Here is an 18,859-nt window from a genome sequence, read left to right on the forward strand (position 1 = left end):
CTAAAAAAGTCATGTAAAGCTATTTGCCAGTATTCATATATATATATATATATATATATATATATATATATATATATATATATATATATATATATATATATATATATATATATATATATATATATATATATATATATGTATATATATATGTATAGTGTATATATATAAATTATATATATATATATATATATATATATATATATATATATATATATATATATATATATATATATATATATATATACCCATATATACTGTTACCAAATGCATCAGTAGAAGACGTAAAGAAAACATTAAACAGCATAATAAGAAGCAAAGCACCAGGCAAAGATAACATTAAAATTGATCTGATGGGTCAAGAGTAAGTTGTAATTAAACGGCGAGATGTAACCAACTGAGTGACTTTATTACGACACATTGAGTATATATACATACTAGGCACCGGTAAGAAGGTAAAAAAATACAGATATGATATTTTTTTATAAACCAGCAACTGGCTCAGTTAACAGATAACAATGAAGTCTGCACACTGGTTAAAACAAGTTACTGTCATTGCGAGGGAAGAGTGAAGATACAAAGAATAATATATACAAAAAAGAGAAATGTCGTTACTATGTACGCTCGTGTGACACACAGGTGGTACATGGCTCTCCCCCTGTTAATTAGGGTGTCCTGATCTAGAGAGGCGAACTGTAGGTGACTCATCTGGCAAGAGATACGCAGATTCTAGACGATCATTGGAGACCCAGTCCTCATTTCCACAAATGTTTAGTAGGAATGCTTTCGGATTGCGTCTTATCACAAGGTAAGGGCCTTTGTAAGGGGGCTTTAGCGTTGACTTGCTAGTGTCGTTGCGTAGGATGACGTGCGTTGTAGAGTGCAAACCTGTTAGTGTATGATGCTTCGCTGGGGGCTTGTAAGTCAGGTGACATGGAGTAAATTTTCCTACGACTTGACATATGCGCTGCAGATCGTTAGAGGAGGCTGCAGGAAGAACAAATTTTGCATGGATGACCAGCGGGTCACCATACACCCTTTCAGCTGCCGAGACGTCCAGGGCGTCTTTAGGAGTGGTACTTAGTCCCAGGAGGACTCACAGTAGCTGAGTAAACCAGTTGAAGTTCTTGCCGCGGGAAATTAAAGCTGCTTTGAGGGTGTAATGAAAACGTTCAACCATTCCATTGGCAGCAGGGTTGTAGGCAGTTGCCTGATGTAGGATATTGCCCAAGAGATTCGTTAATGATGTCCATAATTGAGAGGGGAGTAATATGCTCACATATACCAAATCTTACTATCCATCCTGAGAGTAAGGCAAATGTACAATAAGCAAACATTGCAGTTTCCATGCGAATAGCTTCAGGCTAATGAGTGGAGCAGTCGATGATGGTAAAGAGGTAACGAGGTCCATGTTATATGGGTAGGGGCATACAAAGTTGACATGATGTGGGAAAAATGACGCTGAGGTTGAGGAAAGGTACCCACTCATAAGTCCGTGTGTTAATGTACTTTGGAAGTTTGACAAGAAGTACTGGTGCGGACCCAATCCTTAGCATACTTAGTAATGCTGTGCCAAATGAACTTCGTCTTCAACAGCTATGCAGTAGAGCGGGGCGAGGGATGTGGAAGGCCGTGGATGAAATCAAACACTGGTTGGAGCATGGGAGCAGGAATCCACGGTCGTGGTCTACCAGTACTGACGTCACAGAGGAGTCGTCGAAAGGTCATCTTCCCAACGGAGGCATGTGCAGGATGTCCTACATGCTACATACTCTGGGTCCTGTCTTTGAGCTTCAGACAAAGTGTTGTAATCCAATCCCAGTTGAACGGCGGCCAACATGTTTCTTGACACGGCATCGGCAGCGGGATTCATTTTCCCAGGGACGTCTTGAAAGGTGCAATTGTATTCAGCCACGGCAGAGAGATGTCGGTGTTGACGGGTGGACCAGACGTCAGACTGTTGAGTGAAGGCATGCACTTAGGCATGTGGTCTGTGCGAACAACGAAGGGTGTACCTTCTAAGAAATGGCAAAAGTGATGGAGCGCCAATTGCAGCACCAGCAATTCGCGATTGTAGGTATGATAACCCGATTATGCCCTGGACAGTTTTCTGCTGAAGAAAGCCAATGGGCAGGGCAAGCCGTTGACCACCTGTTCAAGTACTGCACCAATAGCGACTCCCTTGGTATCGGGGGAGAGAAGGAGAGGGGCATGTGGGATGGGAAAATTGAGAGCAGCAGCGGTTGATATGGCCTTTCATGTGATGCAGAAGGCCACTTCTTGAAGGGGGCCCTGCTTCAGGTCGTTTGGCTTGCCCACGAGGGAGGCATAGAGGGTAGCAAGAGTGGCGGCAATGGCTGGTAGAAAATGGTGATAATAGTTGATCGTGCCCAATAATTCCGGCATTGCTTTGACGGCCGGGGGTGTGAGGAAGTTCTGAACAGCTGCTACCTTCTCAGGGAGGGGATGGAATCCTTCAGGAGTGATCCGATGCCCTAAGAACGACACTTCGTTGGCGCCAAAGGTACACTTGTCATACTGGAAAACAAGGCCGTTTTGTTGCAGGCGGTCAAGCATGATGCGCAGGTGAGGGAAGTGTTCCTCTTTTGAGAAAGAGAGCAAAAATATATCGTCCACATAACATACACCGAAGGGGAGGTCATCTAAGATGCCATCCAGGAGACGTTGAAAAGTGGCCCAAGCATTACGAAGGCCAAAACAGGAGTAATTGAAGGTGTATGTACTGAAAGGAGTGGTGATGGAGGTCTTTGGGATGTCTTTTGGGCTCATCGGCACCTTATAATACCCCTTGAGGAGGTCGAGCGTGGAGAAAACCTTCGCTCTGTGCTGGTAGGAAGTCACGTTGGTAATGTTTTGGAGGGGGTAGTGATCCGGTTCTGTTTGCCTGTTCAGGCGCCTGTAATCCCCACACGGACAGAGGAAGCCGTCTTTCTTCAGGATGATGTGTAAGGGTGACGATCATGGGCTGGAGGGTTTCTGGAAAAGGCCCATTTCTTCCATTTCGGTGAATGTCTGTTTGGCAGCTGCCAATCGATCCAGTGCCAGAAGCCTGAATTTGGTGAGGACTGGGGGTCCCGTTGTCTTGATATAGTGATAAATACCTTGTTTGGCAGGAGCCGAGGGCGTTTGGCAAAGTTCTGGACAGAAAACTTCCAGGTATGACGTGAAGATGTGGGCGTAGGCATCCGTGGGTGCGCTGATGATGATTGCGAGGTTGGAGGGGCCGGGTTGAATAGGTGTCAAAAAGTTCGAGTTGACCAATCGTCGGTGGGCATCATCGACCAGAAGGAGGAAATGAGAGTGGAAATCCCCACCGAGGATTGGCAATGTGACCTCAGCAATGAGACACTTCCAATTAAATTTACCGTTTCTAAACGATTATGTGAGGTTGTCGCAACCGTAGGTGGTTATCGCAGATCTGTTGAAGCTACCGGGCGGACGTCGACAGACATAGACAGAATAGATCATGTCCTGTAGAGTTCCTTTAACAAAATAGAAGGTCAATCACCAGTGTGTACTAGAAATTGCAAGCCCGTTCTTGTAGCATGTAAAAAGAAATTATTAGAAACAAGGGAGGCCACCCCCACAAGCGATGGCCTACTTAAAAGTTTTTTTTGGTCACTGACAATCCTTGGCACATTTCTTCGCGGCAACCACGAATATGGAATGGTAGTAGGAAAACTCCGGCTGATGCGCGACAGTAAGTAGCTGTAAAACTCATTGTTTGGGGCGCAAGCAAATGGTGGGTGATGGGTGGCTTTATCGCCACTCCTGCACGTAACAGGGTAGGCTTGTGTATCCAACGGCATTCATTCCAGCTTTGGCTGACGTTGAATAGGTGTCCTCTTAGTCAGGAGTGTAGGCATTGATAGAGGTCTTGAAGGTCGTGATGTGGCTATCCATAAGGGCATCGGCTTTGATTATCAAGTCCTTTATGGGTAAACTATTGACATCGGGTATGGCAGCGCTTACAGGTTCTGGTAAACGGCATACCTAAATGGCACGAAGTAGGCTCACCTCACCAGTAGAGCCGTCTGCGGCAGGTGTCAGGCAAGCGATACTGGTCATTTTCCTGAGGGCAAGCAAAGCCCTTTGGTCCCCCAATGGTTGTTGAGAGAGTTGAAAAAGATTTGCTATACGGGTGGCTGACGACAGCGAGAGCTGCTGCAGAAGGTATGTTTTAAGGAGGTCATACGATATTGGGGTGTCTCCTTGTTCACAAAGCCAGTCGGAGATTACCGGGAAGGTGTCCTCAGGTATCGTCGTGAGAACATAATCTGCTTTGTTGGTTAAGCGAGTCTGAAACCAAGCAAACGCCTCTTCGCTCGCAAACGACGAAAGTTTGAATGAGGAGGCGCCAACTTCTGGGGAGTCCGCCATAGTAACAGTGACGAGGGGGAGTGGGGTGGGAGGTGGAAGGTGATTTCCGAGGTCACCAATGTGACCGGCCATGAGTAGGCTGTGACTCAAAAGAGAGATGAAAGCAACTGAGTGACTTTATTATGACACCGAGTAAATATCCACACTAGGTCCCGGTAATAGGGTCACAAAATAGAGACATGCAATTTCTTGTCAAACCAGCAACCAGTTTTGTTAACAGATAACAATGAAGTATGCAGACATGTTAAAACAAGTTACTGTCAGCGCGTGGGGAGAGTGAAGATACAAAGGATAATATATACAAAAAGAAAAATGTCATTACTATGTACGCTCGAGTGACAGACGGGTTGTACAATGTCGCCGGAAATTTCATAGTGGTGAGTATTGCTGACCTTTAAACAAAAATTCTGCAAGAATGCTCTATACCTACAGTTTAAAAAAAATATAATTATACTAATTAACATGAAGAGAGACACAAAAGACCTGAAAAATGCTGTTCAATAAGTTTACTCTCCGTAACATATGAAAAATTTACTTAGTTCACATTAGGCCGGGATGAAATGCCGCTAGGCTTTAATCAATCAGTGATCAGATAGCCTTTGAAAATAGGTATTTGATATCTGACTACATCCATGTAATTACCTAGGTAATGATGACACCAGCAGAGTACGCTAACCCACTTAGTAAGGCTTCGAAAAAGATTTTGATTCTTTTAAAAACCTCTTTTGTAATAAAAGCCATTCAAAGACAAGATATATATCATATGAGAACACTAGAAGATATCTTTACCGGAAGTACAGCACTTTTAAAACTGCATAAATGTAGTCTACAAATTCCGATTGGGAAAGGAGTTAGACAAGGAGATCCTATCTCTCTTTAATAATTTACAGTAAAAATAGAGGTATCTGGAAATTTATATTAATTAAATGTAGAAATTAATATTGATGGGAATACCTTTAAAACATAAGATTTGAGGTCATAGTTGTGTTATGTGAATCATGGGTAAATTCTAAAATATGATAAAAGATTTGAATAGAGAAAGCAAAAATGTATGGTTATAAATGAATATAAGTAAAATCAAAATAATATTCATAGAAAATGCCCGAAAGAGAGCAAAGTATTATGAACGAACCTCTAAAGATTGTTAACGAATATACATATTCAGGAAAGGCATTAAGTGTTTCCCCAGTACACGAGACCAAAATTTAAAGAAGGATGAGCATTGGATTGAAAGCTTTCGATAAACAGAATTAGATTATGGAAATTAGATTGTAATTTTTTCCCAAAAGATGACTTTAATCCTATAGACCTACCGGTATTACCTTATATATGAAAAACGTGGATCCTTACTGAAGCCTTAGAATATAAGCAATACACAACCCAAAGAGCCCTGGTATAAATATTAATGGTGATGACACTGAATGTGCAATAAGGAGAAGAAAGAAGAAAAAAGTAGATGCTTTTCTAACAACATGCAATAAAAAAAATGAACAAGAGCTGGACGTGTAGGGATGAAGAAAGAAACTAGATGAATATTAAAAATAACAGTATGATTTTGTACTTATTGTAAAAGAAACAAGGGGAGGAAAAAAAAGGGTGAATTGACGAACTAGGAATATTCACAGATGTGGACTAGCATATAAACACCAAAAGAGGATGCAGTAACTACATAATAGAGGCCTTTCTTCTGCATTGGACTAGTAATTGATGACAAAGATGATGCATATATATATATATATATATATATATATATATATATATATATATATATATATATATATATATATATATATATATATATATCACCCACGAAAGGCATTTAATACCGAATTCTATCTTGGGAATATATATGAAATTGGAATTCATTTTTTGGTAATAGCTTAGCTTCTGGCCGGGTAGAGATTCGAACTCCCACCTGTGGGCTGGAAACCATGCCAGCACGACTCTACCGACTGAGCTATCAAGCGAGATAAAAGTTTATGTCAAGTCCCCGTAAATATTCCTGTCGAATTCAGAAATCTGTTCAGTGACTTTGAAATAAACCCATCTCCACCAAGTTATCTGAATCGTGAGTTTTCTACACGTGGTATTTTAAATGAAAATATATCACAAGCACACGTGATTTTAATCAATGTAAATATCACCCACGAAAGGCATTTAATACCGAATTCTATCAGAACCACAGATGGGGGTTCGAATCTCTACCCGGCCATAAGCTGTTAACATAAAATGAATTCGAAGTGGATATATATTCCCAAGATAGAATTCGGTATTAAATGCCTTTGGTGGGTGATATTTGTATTGATTAAAATCACATGTGCTTGTGATATATGTTCATTTAAATACCTCGTGAAGCAAATTCACGATTCAGGTATCATATTGAAGATGGGTTCATTTCAAAGTCTATGAACAGATTCCTGAATTTGACAGGAATATGTACGGTGACTTGTCATAAACTTTTATCTCTCTTGATAGCTCAGTCGGTAGAGTCATGCTGGCATGGTTTCCGGCCCATAGTTTGGGGTTCGAATCTCTACCCAGGCAGAGGCTGTTACCATAAAATGAATTCTAAGTGGATATATATTCCCAAGATAGAATTCGGCATCAAGAGCCTTTTGTGGGTGATATTTACAATGAATAAAATCACGTGTGCTCTTGGTAAATGTTCATTTAAAATACCATGTGTAGCAAACTCACGATTCAGCTATCATGGTGGAGATGGGTTTATTTTAAAGTCTATGAACAGAATCCTGAATTCGAAAGGAATATGTACGGTGACTTGACATAAACTTTTTTCTATCTTGATAGCTCAGTCGGTAGAGTCATGCTGGCATGGTTTCCGGCCCACAGGTGGGGTTTCGAATCTCTACCCAGCCAAAAGCTGTTACCATAAAATGAATTCCAAGTGGATATATATTCCCTAGATAGAATTCCGTATTAAATGCCTTTTGTGGGGGATATTTACATTAATTAAGGTCATGTCTGCTTGTGATATATGTTCATTTAAAATACCATATGTAGCAAACTCATGATTCAGCACTCATGGTGGAGAGGGGTTTATTTCAAAGTCTATGAACAGATTCCTGAATTCAACAGGAATATGTACGGGATCTTGTCATTTAACTTTTATCTCTTTAGATAGCTCAGTCGGTAGAGAGGTGCTGGCATGGTTTCTGGCCCACAGGTCGGCGTTCGAATCTCTACCCGGCCTGAAGCTGTTACCATAAAATGTAATCCAAGTGGATATATATTCCCTAGATAGAATTCGGTATTAAATGCCTTTCGTGGATGATAATTACATTGAATAATATCACCTGTAGCAAACTCACGATTTAGCTATCATAGTGGAGTTTATTTCAAAGTCTATGAACAGATTCCTGAATTTGAATGAAATATGTACGGGGACTTGTCATAAACTTTTATCTGTTTATAGCTTAGTCGATAGAATCATTCTGGCATGGTTTCCGGCTCACAGGTGGGGGTTCGAATCTCTACCCAGCCAGAAGCTGTTACCATAAAATGAATTCCAATTGGATATATATTCCCGAGATAGAATTCGGTATTAAATGCCTTTCTTGGGTGATACATACATTGATTAAAATCACGGGTGCTTATGGTATAAGTATATATATATATATATATATATATATATATATATATATATATATATATATATATATATATATATATATATATATATATATATATATATATATGTATTCATATATATATATATATATATATATATATATATATATATATATATATATATATATACATATATATAAATATATATATATATATATATATATATATATATATATATATATATATATATATATATATATATATATATATATATATATATATATATATATATATATATATATATATTATATAAGAATACATACTGACTAGTTTCGTGATTCTACTGATTTATGGAACAAGCTCATTTCACATTTTACCTGATATAGTAAACGTTAGAACATATATGGAGATATTTAGCAAAAAATACTCCAACTAATGGCATATATTCTCAGCAGCTGAAGGAAGTCCAGTAATAATAATAATAATAATAATAATAATAATAATAATAATAATAATAATAATAATAATAATAATAATAATAAATATTATTATTATTATTATTATTATTATTATTATTATTATTATTATTATTATTATTATTATTATTATTATTATTACTATACGTAGTCATTATTAATATTATTATTATTATTGTTAATTTTTATTATTACTATTAGTAGTCATTATTAATATTATTTTTATCATTATTTTTATTATTATTATTATTATTATTATTATTATTATTATTATTATTATTATTATTATTATTATTATTATTATTATTATTATTATTATTAAGTATACAATGACTTCACCATTGGGCAATTAAAGAAATCAGGCACATCCTGTTATCATTAATAAATAGAGAAGGAGGACTCAGAGAAATATAAGAAACTATAGAGGTGCAGATGCCACACTGAAATTACAACTGATTCCACCAAACAGGAAGGTAGGTAGAATACCTAGGTTTGATACAACTAAGATCTTAGAGTTAGAGCACAGAGATAATTTTGCAATTGATGAAAGAAGCGATTTGCAGTCTTGGAGACTTTAAGAGACGAAGAACAGACAATTAATTAAGAATAATCTGATATTAAGGTCTTATTTCAGTCAGTTGTTAGTGAAGTTTGGGTAAACGCAGCCATAGGTATCAAATCATACCTGGGATACTATAAAAAGGAGACAACGACAGAAACTGATTGTTGAAAGTTTTCTAGGAAGTAATGAAAATTACAAAGTAGAGCATTCTAAGTGTTCCATTACTGATAGTGAGGTCAAAAGAAATGTCTGGAATGACTGGAGAGAATATTTAGACAATAAAACAGACGAGGCAGACTATGTTATGAATTCCGGAACTGGCTATACTCGTAGAATTATTAATTAAATCTCAGCTGGTGCAAAGAAGAATCATATACCCATCAAAAATAGAGATGCCTAAGTTATAGCAACAGAAGGTGAGGAAAGACAACATTGAATGGAACACTTTAGTGAGGTTATTAATAGAAAGTTGTAGGGAATAATTTCATCGATATATCTGAAGCTGATGAAGACCTTGATACGCCCATGAATTAATTCATTGTGTTTTTAATCAAAGCTATCATAAATAAAAATAAAAGAGATGAAAAGCCCCTGGATACTATGGAATGACTGCAGAAATGATTTTGGGCGAAAAGGAAGTGACTTCCAGACTACTTGCAAGATTAATTTCTAGATTATGGCATGAAGAGGCCAAACCTGATGAATACGAGCTAGGAGTGTTGGTGAAAATAAAGCCAAAAAAAGGAGACCTGAATGATTGCAAATTACAGAAGCATAACACTTACGTCAGTTGTTATAAAAATATATAGTATGCTTATTCTAAAGAGACTGGAAAGTAAGATTGATGAAAGGCTGAGATATGAACAATCAGGATTTAGAAAAGGTAGAAATTGCACTGACAGAAATTTTCATTTTAAGACATGTAGAGTAATGCAGAGAATATAAAAATACGCTTTTGGTGGCATTTGTGGACGATCAAAAAACCTTTAGATATGGCGCACGGGCCAATTTTTTTGAAAGTCCTGCATTACTATGGAATTCCTCTTAAATATGTAAATTTGATTAAGTCTGTTCATGAACATAGCAAATGCAAAGATAATGTTAATTGATTCTTATCAAATAAATTTCCAGTAAACAGTGGAGTACTCCAAGGGGATGTGTTGTCACTTATGTTGTTTATCCTCCTCATGGATTTTGTAATGTATAGAACGGTCAGAGACAGTGGAGAAGAATTGGACTGGATTGGTGATAGGAATTTAGAAAACCTAGAGAATGCTGATGATGCTGTCCTTGTTAGCAAAATACCAAAGCATTTGCAATGCTTGCTTACCAGAAAATATCCAGGAGATTGGGCTGAATATAAATAGAAGAAAGACAGAGATGATGAGAACAGAGTATGCAATGGAAGATGAAATATCATTGGAAGGAGAAAGTATTAAAGGATTAATATAGGAACCATGATCTCTAGTACAGGGTTTCTAGAATAAGAGTTTAATAAATGATTGTAAAAATCGAATCAGACAATGGCTAGGTAAAATAGAATCTGGAAGTCAAATTGTCTTAAATTAACTAAAAAAATCAGATTATATCCCTGGAAAGGTACGGTGGGTCGTCCGCGACCCCGAGCGTCTAAAAAAAAAAAAAGGTTTTTCTCACGTGACTCACCCCCGTGACTGAATTTGTGGGTGATCGACCTGCAGTAGGTGTCTCCCCTACACGTTCTAGTAGTGTCCAGATGTGCATTGCTGTAGCTGTACTCCTTCCCCGATTTCTGAGACGCGTCAGGGTCGAGCGCGACCGAGTTTACCCTTCTAAGGTAATTTGCATAATTATCAAAGTTATTACGTATTATGAAATTGTCGTAGAATGGTGCAACTTGTATAGGTTATCAGTTGTGGAAAGTCTTGGTGGATTGTTTGGCTACCATGTGCATGATTTTTTTTTTAGTTAAAATGTCGTTCATCACCACGAGGACCATTTTACCGCGACTGCCCCTTTTTCATTTTTTTTAATTTTTTGGCCAAGTCATTTTTCCATAAAATATTGCCAAATAGTGTCGTAAAACTTTTGCTTTTTTAGTGTTGGAAAGTGTGTCTAGATGATCTGGCTACCCATGCGTGACTTTGTTTTTGTCAGATACGACGTAGTTATTGGTATATTAGGTATTTAACTGCGGTTGCCAATTTCTGTTTTTTTTTTCAATATTTGTAAAAATTTACTACGTAGTAAGGAATTGCCGTATATTATTGATTTTTTTTTTTCATGTTTATGTGTTAGAAAGTATGCGTTGATGGTTGGGCTAACACGTGCATGTCTTTTTTTTTTATCTGAGATGCCGTATATTAGAATGTTGGGCCTTTTACCGCGAGTGCCCCTTTTTCATTTTTTTTCATTTTTTTGCCAAGTCATTTTTCCGTAAGATATTGCCAAATAGTGTCGTGAAACTTTTGCTTTTTTAGTCTTGGAAAGTGTGTCTAGATGATCTGGCTACCCATGCGTGACTTTGTTTTTGTCAGATACGACGTAGTTATTGGTATATTGGGTATTTAACTGCGGTTGCCGATTTCTGTTTTTTTTCAGTATTTGTAAAAATTTACTACGTAGTAAGGAATTGCCGTATATTATTGATTTTCTTTTCATGTTTATGTGTTAGAAAGTGTGCCTTGATGGTTGGGCTAACACGTGCATGTCTTTTTTTTTTTTTTATCTGAGATGCCGTATATTAGAATGTTGGGCATTTTTCGACGAGTGCCCCTTTTTATTTGTTTTGCATTTTTTTGCTTAGTCATGTTACCGTAAGGAATTGGCAAGTAGTGTCGCAAAACTTATATTTTTATAGTTTTGGAAAGTGTTTCTAGATGATCTGGCTACCCATGCCTATCTTTTTTTTTAGCCAGATATGGCGTATATATAGGTATGTGTTCGATTTTCCGGTGATTGCCATTTTTTCGTTTTTTCTCATTTCTTTCAAAATTACTACGTACTAAGGAACTATCACAGAATAATGATACATTTAGATGTTTATTTGTCGGAAAATGTACCTTGATGGTTTGCCTAGCACGTGGCTGAATTTTTTTTTTCTGAAATGCCGTATATTAGAATGTTGGGCATTTTTCGGCGAGTGCCCCTTTTTATTTGTTTTGCATTTTTTTCTTAGTCATGTTACTGTAAGGAATTGGCAAGTAGTGTCGCAAAACTTATATTTTTATAGTGTTGGAAAGTGTTTCTAGATGATCTGGCTACCCATGCCTATCTTTTTTTTAGCCAGATATGGCGTATATATAGGTATGTGTTCGATTTTCCGGTGATTGCCATTTTTTCGTTTTTTCCCATTTCTTTCAAAATTACTACGTACTAAGGAACTATCACAGAGTAATGATTCATTTAGATGTATATTTGTCGGAAAATGTGCCTTGATGGTTTGCCTAGTACGTGGCTGATTTTTTTTTTTTTTTTTTTGAAATGCCGTATATTAGAATGTTGGCCATTTTTCCGCGAGTGCCCCTTTTTATTTGTTTTGCATTTTTTTGCTTAGTCATGTTACCGTAAGGAATTGGCAAGTAGTGTCGCAAAACTTGTATTTTTATAGTGTTGGAAACTGTTTCTAGATGATCTGGCTACACATGCCTATCTTTATTTTTAGCCAGATATGGCGTATATATAGGTATGTGTTCGATATTCCTGCGATTGCCACTTTTTCGTTTTTTCCCATTTCTTTCAAAATTACTATGTACTAAGGAACTATCACAGAGTAATGATTCCTCTAGATGTTTATTTGTCGGAAAATTTTGTTTACTTCTTTTTTGATTGAATATCATCAAATTTTTTTAGCTCAAATATTATATTGTTCTACATTTTTTTTTTCGATTTTATTTCCCTTCAAAAAAAAAAATTTTGGGTCAGAATTTTAACTTTATAGTCGTAAAATAATCGACAATTATCCAGCAACCCACCATATAATTTTTATGCATATCCAAGAATAATTAGATTAGTAAATAACACCTTGAAATTGACATACCCTTCCTACATTTCAAGTGGCAGATTAGGGAGTCTGAGTCAGTGTGGCTGGCGGCCATTTTGTGGACATATCCGAAGCGTAAGTTGCCCTATCTATACATATATTCTTGTTCCCTATAGAATTTGTGATATTTTGGTATATTTTTACCTGCATAAATATCATATTATATATTATATATATGTATTTTTTTACGAAATTTCTAAGTACTCAAAAAATTACCTTTAGATATGGCCCCTGATATAAATGTAATTTACAAAATAATGAAGATTTTTTACATATTTCTATTTTAGGATAACATATGTTTATTCCCTAAAAAAATTAGCCACTTCCTATTTCATTTGGGTACCCAAAAAAATTCATGAAATTTGGACACATTTTTTTGGCCAAAAAAAGTTACCCTTTTTTTTTTCATTTCAGATCTTCACCTCCATGGGTCTAACTTCGTCCAAAATACAACAAGATGTGTCCTAAACATTCAAGAATCAATTCCTAAAAGGATTTGTGTATATATATGTATAAACTTTTTTTATGAATTTTTATGTAAGGTCTTTTTTTTTTACTTAATTTTTTAAAATATTCATAATAAATAGTTTTTCTGCAGATGAGTAGTATTTATCTTTACAGTTGTTTTAAGCCTTCATTGAAGTTTTTTTTTGGCAAAAGAAAAAAAGGAGGCTACTGCAAAAACTGATTTTTTAAGAATTTTTTTTGGCGTCGGGGTCGTGCGCGTCCGCGTATACCCTTAAAAGGGGTGTCCGAGGAGCGTACCTATCCAGGTATCACTTTAGTGCCATCGGTTTTACTGTATGGACATGAGTCTTGGTATGAAAATGAAATAATCTTCAATAGCTTTAAAAGATTTGAGAACAAAGTCTTCAAAGACATATTGGGATATGAATGGCAGGAGAGGATTATAAATGAAAATATAAAAGAGATTACTCTAGTGTCATATGTGGATGAGATCATGAAGAGGCATAGATGGAGATAGTTTGGGCATGCTCTTCTCACTCACCAAGAAGGATTAGTTTACCAAACGTTCAGAGGGGCTCCAAAAGAAAGTTCGAAGACCCGGGCCTACATGGCTGAATACTATGAAGTGCGAATTAGGAGATGATGAATTGAGAAGTATTGAATTAAAAGCTCAGGATAGAGATGACTGGTGAAATCTAACCGAATCCCATTACGTCAATAGGCGTCGGAGGAGATGATGATGATGATTATGCTGATGATGATGATATATATATATATATATATATATATATATATATATATATATATATATATATATATATATATATATATATATATATATATATATATATATATATATATATATATATATATATACACATATATTTATATGTATATTATATATATATATATATATATATATATATATATATATATATATATATATATATATATATATATATATATATATATACATATATATGTATATATATATATATATATATATATATATATATATATATATATATATATATATATATATATATATATATATATATATATATTAGCAAATTTTATCAGTAATATACATGATTTACCGTTCTTATTCAAAATACAAATAAACTTTTGATATAAATTTTTCTATGTTTTGGGATCAGTGAAATTCCTTTATGAATGAATATTTCTGTTCGACATAAGACTCGAACCAATGGAAGTCATATGTAAATCAATTTTGTTGAATTCCAAACTTAAGCTTATAATGGATATCGACTTCTCTCAAGTACTAAAGCCCATGGTTAACCATGTAACACTTTGCTGTTTTGTGATTACTATAGGCTATCGCAATCTCTTTTGATTTCCATATTCATTTTTATCAAAGGAGTCATAAATATGCTTGGTTATGGCACTGGCTCTGCCAGAGGATCCAGACTTAGAGGGAGATTTATAAGTCAAATAAAGCATAATATTTTTTACCTTAACAACCATATTTAGCAGAAATAAACTGAAGTTCCCGTCAAAAAATATTTACATGGGAAGTTGAAATCATACCCTATCGTGAGAAATTTTTTTTCATATTTTATACTAACCCATGCAATTTGGCCACATTCTGCCCCCCCCCCCTCTCTCTCTCTCTCTCTCTCTCTCTCTCTCTCTCTCTCTCTCTATATATATATATATGTATATATATATATATATATATATATATATATATATATATATATATATATATATATATATATATATATATATATATATATATATATATATATATATATATATATATATATATAGATATATATATATATATATATATATATATATATATATATATATATATATATATATATATATATATATATATATATATATATATATATATATATATATATATATATATATGTGTGTGTGTGTGTGTTAAAATAGCAGGGTACAGTAGTGTGATTGTATTAATTAAATTACAAAATCCTAGACCTCATCCATGGCAATATGGCAAAACTAATCATCTTTACTAGGGCCGTTTTATTGTTTAGGGACAAATATGTTTTTTTTTCTGACCTTTTGACTTCCAGGCCTGAGAATTTTTAGTGGCAAGATAATGTCTCAGAATGAATCGTTCCGGACAGATTTCATTCTGCTGAATTGGTCTCACATTTCTGCCATGCTTTTCTTATTTGAATATCCCGTACTTTATAATGAATTGGATTACAATAGTAAAGGAAAACTGCCGCATTTAGCTTGCAATTTTTTATTTGGTCTTTGTTTGTAGAATTGGTAGCATCTAACAAATTTATGTCCACAGAATAAAATTAAAGATATATATATATATATATATATATATATATATATATATATATATATATATATATATATATATATATATATATATATATATATATATATATATATATATATATATATATATATATATATATATATATATACATATTATTATTATTATTATTACTATCCTAGCTACAACCCTAGTTGGAAAAGCAAGATGCTATAAGCCCAGGGGCTCCAACAGGGAAAAATAGCCCAGTGAGGAAAGGAAATAAGGAAATAAATAAATGAAGAGAACAAATTAACAATAAATCATTCTAAAATAAGAAACAACGTCAAAACAGACATGTCATATAATAAACTATAAACAACATCAAATACAAATATGTCATAAATAAACTATAAAAAGACTATGTCCGCCTGGTCAACAAAAAAGCATTTGCTCCAACTTTGAACTTTTGAAGTTCTACTGATTCAACCACCCGATTAGGAAGATCATTCCACAACTTGGTCACAGCTGGAATAAAACTTCTAGAGTACTGCGTAGTATTGAGCCTCGTGATGGAGAAGGCCTGGCTATTAGAATTAACTGCCTGCCTAGTATTACGAACAGGATAGAATTGTCCAGGGAGATCTGAATGTAAAGGATGGTCAGAGTTGTGAAAAATCTTATGCAACATACATAATGAACTAATTGAACGACGGTGCCAGAGATTAATATCTAGATCAGGAATAAGAAATTTAATAGACCGTAAGTTTCTGTCCAACAAATTAAGATGAGAATCAGCAGCTGAAGACCAGACAGGAAAACAATACTCAAAACAAGGTAGAATGAAAGAATTAAAACACTTCTTCAGAATAGATTGATCACCGAAAATCTTGAAAGACTTTCTCAATAAGCCTATTTTTTGTGAAATTGAAGAAGACACAGACCTTATATGTTTCTCAAAAGTAAATTTACTGTCGAGAATCACACCTAAAATTTTGAAAGAGTCATACATATTTAAAGAAACATTATCAATACTGAGATCCTGATGTTGAGGAACCACCGTCCTTGACCTACTTACAATCATACTTTGAGTTTTGTTAGGATTCAACTTCATACCCCATAATTTGCACCATGCACTAATTCTAGCTAAATCTCTATTAAGGGATTCACCAACCCTAGATCTACATTCAGGGGATGGAATTGATGCAAAGAGAGTAGCATCATCTGCATATGCAACAAGCTTGTTTTCTAGGCCAAACCACATGTCATGTGTATATAGTATGAAAAGTAATGGGCCAAGAACACTACCCTGTGGAACACCGGATATCACATTCCTATAATCACTATGGTGCCCATCAACAACAACTCTTTGAGATCTATTACTTAAAAAATCAATAATAATGCTAAGAAACGACCCACCCACTCCCAACTGTTTCAGTTTGAAAACAAGGGCCTCATGATTAACACGGTCAAAGGCAGCACTAAAATCAAGGCCAATCATACGAACTTCCCGACCACAATGAAGGGATTTCTTTACAGCATTGGAGATTGTAAGAAGGGCATCACATGCTCCAAGGCCTTTACGAAAACCAAATTGCAAACTAGGGAGTAGATGATTACCTTCAGCAAACCTATTAAGACGTTTTGCCAGAAGACGTTCAAAAACTTTAGATAATATGGGAGTTATGGAAATTGGGCGGTAATCAGTGGGACTTGAGCTACCACAAACACATTTACATAGAGGAGTAACATCACCAATTCTCCAACTAGTGCTGAAAGCTCCTCTTCTTGCTAACTTGCGCAAAATAACAGATAACTTTGGAGCTAAGAAATCTGCTGTCTTTATAAAAAACAAAGGAAAAATACCATTTGGGTCTACACCTCCATAAGCATCAAGGTCCATCAACAGAGCTTTAATCTCACGAGATCGAAAAGCTAAACTAGTTAGTTTAGCCTCAGGAAAACAGGAATGAGGAAGTTCAAGTTTTTCATTACTCTGTTTACTGTCAAAAACATCAGCCAAAAGGGTTGCCTTTTCCTTTGGACAGTGAGTGACTGAGCCATCTGGTTTAAGCAAAGGAGGAACTGTTGCATCTACACCAAAGAGTGCAGATTTAAGGGTAGACCACCATTTATGTTCCTGAGTTGTACCAGAAAGTGTTTCTTTTATGGTTAAATTGTACTCCTTTTCAGTTGAGGCATAAACTCTCTGAGCAAAAGCTCGAAGCTGAGTATAGTTATTCCAGGTCAAATCTGATCTGTTACCCTTCCAAAGTTGATAGGTCTCCTGCTTCTCCAAAAAAGCACGTCTACAATCATCATTGAACCACGGTTTGTCCTTCACTCGGTACCTTAGCACACGAGAAGGGATACGCCTATCAATTATGTTGACTAGATTCTCATTCAAAGGGACAACAGGATCTACACTATTATATAATTGTGACCAATTCAAGAACAAAAGATCATGTAAAATCCCATTCCAGTCTGCTTGGGATTTCATATAAATTTTACAAGAATATGATATATCAGGGACAGGCTGCTCAGTCTTCACTAATAATGAAATCAAGGCATGATCAGATGTCCCGACTGGAGAACCAACCTTACCAGTTATAACGCCAGGGGAAGTCAGTGTATACAAGTGTCCAAGCAATTACCAGACCTGTGAGTAGCTTCATTTATGATTTGCTCACAGCCTGATTCAGAGGCAAAGTCTAAAGCTCTTAAGCCATGGCGATCGGTAGGAGAGATAGAACTTAACCACTCCCTATGGTGAGCATTAAAATCACCAACAAAGACAAAAGAAGCCTTTCTATCATCTTCTTGTATCTTAGCCATAATGGTAAGAAGACAATCGAAGATAGAATCATCCATGTCTGGATTCCGGTGAAGATCGAACATAAATAAAAGTTGTTATGCCTGCCACAAACTTTTATTACCTGAATCTCATGACATCCACATTGATAGCAGGACTTATGAGAAGCAGGGTACTCGGTCCTAATATACACCGCCATTCCCCTGGCCCTAGGGATGGCATCACGTTTCAACATTATTGGCTTCTTAAAAACCAGTTATAAGGA

At 35.5% G+C, this 18,859-nt stretch overlaps 1 protein-coding gene across 1 annotated transcript; it reads right to left on the minus strand.

Moving 5' to 3' along the window:
* Positions 1 to 658: 658 nt before the first annotated feature.
* Positions 659 to 1,486, minus strand: LOC137647985 (uncharacterized). Its single transcript, XM_068380929.1, has 2 exons — positions 1,293 to 1,486; positions 659 to 1,076 (listed from the first exon to the last, which is right to left on the minus strand). Exons 1-2 carry the CDS (start codon positions 1,484 to 1,486, stop codon positions 659 to 661), a joined length of 612 nt encoding a protein of 203 aa, XP_068237030.1.
* Between the last annotated feature and the right edge of the window lie 17,373 nt (positions 1,487 to 18,859).

The sequence above is a fragment of the Palaemon carinicauda genome, chromosome 10, assembly GCF_036898095.1.
Source record: "Palaemon carinicauda isolate YSFRI2023 chromosome 10, ASM3689809v2, whole genome shotgun sequence".
NCBI lineage: Eukaryota > Metazoa > Arthropoda > Malacostraca > Decapoda > Palaemonidae > Palaemon > Palaemon carinicauda.